Below are 3715 nucleotides of genomic sequence, written 5' to 3'. Positions count from 1 at the left end.
TCCCTATCGACTCTATATCGACGCTATCGACTCTACACAGCCACCGCAGGCTGTTCGAAACCGTTTCCCACGCTCTATTGCCTCCGCCACCCAAGGAACCACTGATCTCTCTCTCTATTTCTCTAGGAACTTCGACGCACGGCGCGTCGTACAACACATCAACACAAGACCCCTCAAGCCTCCCCTACAGGCTAACCGTCTTCTTACCTCTTTAGGTATCGCCGACGAGCTCACAAAGCTTGTCCCCTCAAATTCAAGTCAGGTTTATTAACCGACGGCCAACTGAGCAATCCCCGACTTAGATAGCCCGGGACCTCAGGGAAGTTTGCTGCAAGAAGAAGCTGAAGAATCGGTGGTACACTCCTATCACCTCAAGAATTCCCCTCGCCTCTTCGACACAGCCACACACACATCAAACTTCCGTCCGCGACAGCGTCTATGATATGTCCTAGACATTCCATTCGGTCTGAATATAGGTCGACTTTTTTCTTTGATAGGTACAGCTGCGCCTTGCGGAGGGCGGCAAATACTAATTCGAGATGTTTCTCATGCTCCTCTATTGTGTTGGAGAATATGAAAATGTCATCTAGATAAACGTGTACGAATACACCAATGTAATCTCTAAAAATATGCGTCATAAGCCTCTGGAATGTAGACGGGGCGTTACAGTCCCCTTGCTGCATCACGTGGGATATCATGGTTCCCATGATTGTCGAAAAAGCGGTTTTCGGCTCGTCGCCCTTCTCAATGCGGACTTGTTCATACGCGTCGCTCATATCTAACTTAGATCTGTATCGGGCTCTAGCGACGTCATTCCTAATGCGGTCTTGGTCCGGCATCGGAGTGACGTCATGAACGGTATTATCGTTCCGTTCACGCAGGTCGAACACGGTGCGTAATTTCCCATCCTTTTTGGGAATACACAGCATCGGTAATGCGTTCTCGACAGGCTTCCATTCCCACCATCCGGCAGTCGTGTACTTCTGTATCTTGTCCTGTAATAGACGCTGGTACGCCTCTGCGCAACGCGGACGGTGTCCTTTGTATCTCTTAGTAGGGTCTATTAACGGTATACTATGGTTTACTTCTCTATACGGAGGTTTCCTAAGGGGAATGTCCCCCGTAATATCCTGAATGTGTTCGACCCAACGTTCTTGGAGACGGGGAATCACGTCGTCCGTTGTCGCTTCTTGGGCGCGTGATGGCGACCCTTCTTTCGGCTCCTGAGCGCTCGCTTCTCTGGGCGGTCCAGGGAACGGTATTCTCATTCCCCACGGAGTCTTCCGTTGTGCGTCTTCTGCGGCGCGGTGCTGCTCGTATGCTATTTCAAATTCTCGTTCAAATTTGATGTCCTTGATTTCTTCGTATTCAACTCTTCCACTTGCGAGTCGGCTTGCAGTGGGTACGTTATTCTCTGCTATTTCGGGTAGCTTCGTATCTAGCGCGTGGGAGCGGACCGCTACCTTGGGCCGTGGGCGCTGTCCTTCACGTGTTACTTTACTTCCGAAAGGAAGCGCGAGGCTTGGCGGGGTTGGGCCGAGCCCACTTGTCATTCCCACCGATCCGTCCTCCTTCAAGCTCCACGGGGATGTCTAGGCCATCCGGAAGCCTGATGGTCCGCTTGTCGGGCATTATGGTGATTCCGTGTTTAGCACAGAACGGCAAGCCGACAACGGCATCATAGTGTGCTATGTTGGCTACGTCGAAGTACCACCTCGTATTGATAGTCCCTAGGGCGGTCCTACAATGACCGCCGTGCGTAATCTTAGACTTGCTGCCTTTACAGCCCAGCTTAAGCGTAACGGGGTTTTCGAGCTCAAAAACATCCAGATTGCATATCTGTGCGAACTCGGTACTAACGGCATCCGTATTGGATCCGAGGTCGAATAACGTCCAGGCCTTTACGCCGTTAATTTGGACATACGCGGCAAGCAGCTCTGTCCATTCCCTTGGATACTTCGGCCGGTGTGCGCCGTCTTCCCTGTGTAACGCCGATCTGATGGCTTCGCGAGCTTCGGGCGGCGGGGCCGGGCGCTTCCCTTTTGGGAATGGTAACGCCTGACGCTATGGTGAGTTATTGAGTTCGCGCTCCTCGCCATCTGCGAGTAGGGCCCCCATGTAAACAGCGTTCTCCTCATTATCAGAGTCAGTGCTACTGTATTCGCTGTAGGCATGTGCTTCGTAAGATTCCCGGTACTCTTCGGAGTCGTCAGTACGCTCCTGTTCGGGTACGTCTGGTTCATTCTCCGGGGCTTCTTTCGACTCGTCTGGGCCCTCTCCATCGGACCGATCATCTACGATATCCATTACGTGCATCCGTGCTGAGTCAGGATAGTGATCCATCGCAATGTGTCCTTTTTCGGAACACAGACGGCATACTAATTCCGGGTACCGCGGATTCAGCTTTGGTTTGAGGATAGTAGCGCTCTTGGGCCATGGTCTACCCCCAGTCGCCTTGACCTCTGGCTGTCTATTCCCGCAATCTTCTGTATCTATGTTACGAGTATTTTTATTTTCGTCTTTTCGAGGTAGCTCGGGGCGCTCCTTTGGGCGAGTCGGCCCCTCGTATCGCGTGGCTCTGTAGCGGTCTCGATCTCCGCCGCGGTATTTCCCGATTTGATCTCCCGATTCATACTTCGCCGTCGGCGCTTTGCTGCGCAGTCCTCCGCGTAAGTCTCGGATCGCCTTGAGGGACTTCCGTGCTAGCTCGTACTGTATTGCGTAGTCTCGCATTAATTCGATCCTAGTGACGCCGACTCGGACATCTTTTAGTCCAACTAAGTGATCAATGTAATCTTCAGGTAAGCTAGTAAGAAATCTCTCCGAGATATCGGTCTCTGTAGGCTGTTGTAGTAAACGGTTGGCAGCGTCCATCAATTCATCGTAGAATTGTTGTACCCCATCTTTAGGCTCGAATGACACATTTAAGTATTTCTTACGAGCCTTTTCCGGTGTTAGAGTAACGACAAATCTATCAAATAACTTAATAATTCCTTCCTTGAATGGAACAGGATCTGCAATCGCCGTGGCTCTAATTATTTTGGTTTGCCACCAATGCCTAGGCTTCGACGACAGGAATCCTGTCGTAAACGCGGCCCGTTCGTCCTCGTGTTCTTCTCCGGTCATTCCGGTGAGCATGAAAAAGTTTAATAATAGATCTAACCAATCAAGGAAGCGATCGGCATCATCGTCCCCCTGCCACTCCTTAGGTTGAGCCGGCTTCTGATTCTTTATGTTCTTTGAAGGGACTCTATAGGAATCTACATATCTTTTAAACATTCTAAGGATCTTCTTATGATATAGTTCTCTCAATGTTATTGCAGAGAAATCCTCTTGCATGGGGATGTACAATCCTTCACGGTTGGCGATGTTCGGTCTCTCCGATGCGTTACGCCCGGGGGAACTCCTATTCTCACGGCTGTCGTCCTCTGATCCTGATCCGGGGTCTCCGCCTGGCGCTGCCCCGGGGTTCCTCCGAGGGTCTATTGGGGGTTCCCCCCTCCTATTGCGATTTGGCCCTCCCCGAGGGGTGCGCCGGTCCCCGTTGTCATCTGGGTCGCTGTCTGAGCTCCCTCCTGGGTCTCGTCCGTTACGTCTCCTGATGAATTCCACAGGTACAGTCTGCGCCCTAGGAGATGAGACTCGCGATAACATGCGCCAATCTCCGGCATATCGGCCGGCTTCTGGGGCTGTTCCGCCCGGCTAGGATCCTGTG

General features: G+C 51.8%; 1 protein-coding gene across 1 annotated transcript; it reads right to left on the bottom strand.

Annotated features, from left to right (window-relative positions):
• Nucleotides 1-1497: 1497 nt before the first annotated feature.
• PUNSTDRAFT_130917 (uncharacterized protein) lies at nt 1498-2437 on the bottom strand (the record flags this gene model as incomplete). The annotated part of the gene is made up of 3 exons (XM_007380166.1): nt 1498-2064; nt 2125-2321; nt 2380-2437. The coding sequence occupies 3 exons, from the start codon at nt 2435-2437 to the stop codon at nt 1498-1500; spliced, it is 822 nt and encodes a 273-aa protein (XP_007380228.1).
• Between the last annotated feature and the right edge of the window lie 1278 nt (nt 2438-3715).

The sequence above is a fragment of the Punctularia strigosozonata genome (assembly GCF_000264995.1).
Source record: "Punctularia strigosozonata HHB-11173 SS5 unplaced genomic scaffold PUNSTscaffold_2, whole genome shotgun sequence".
NCBI classification, from domain to species: Eukaryota; Fungi; Basidiomycota; class Agaricomycetes; order Corticiales; family Punctulariaceae; genus Punctularia; species Punctularia strigosozonata.
Note: the sequence above shows the minus strand (reverse complement) of the source record. Positions and strands in the feature narration are given on the sequence as shown.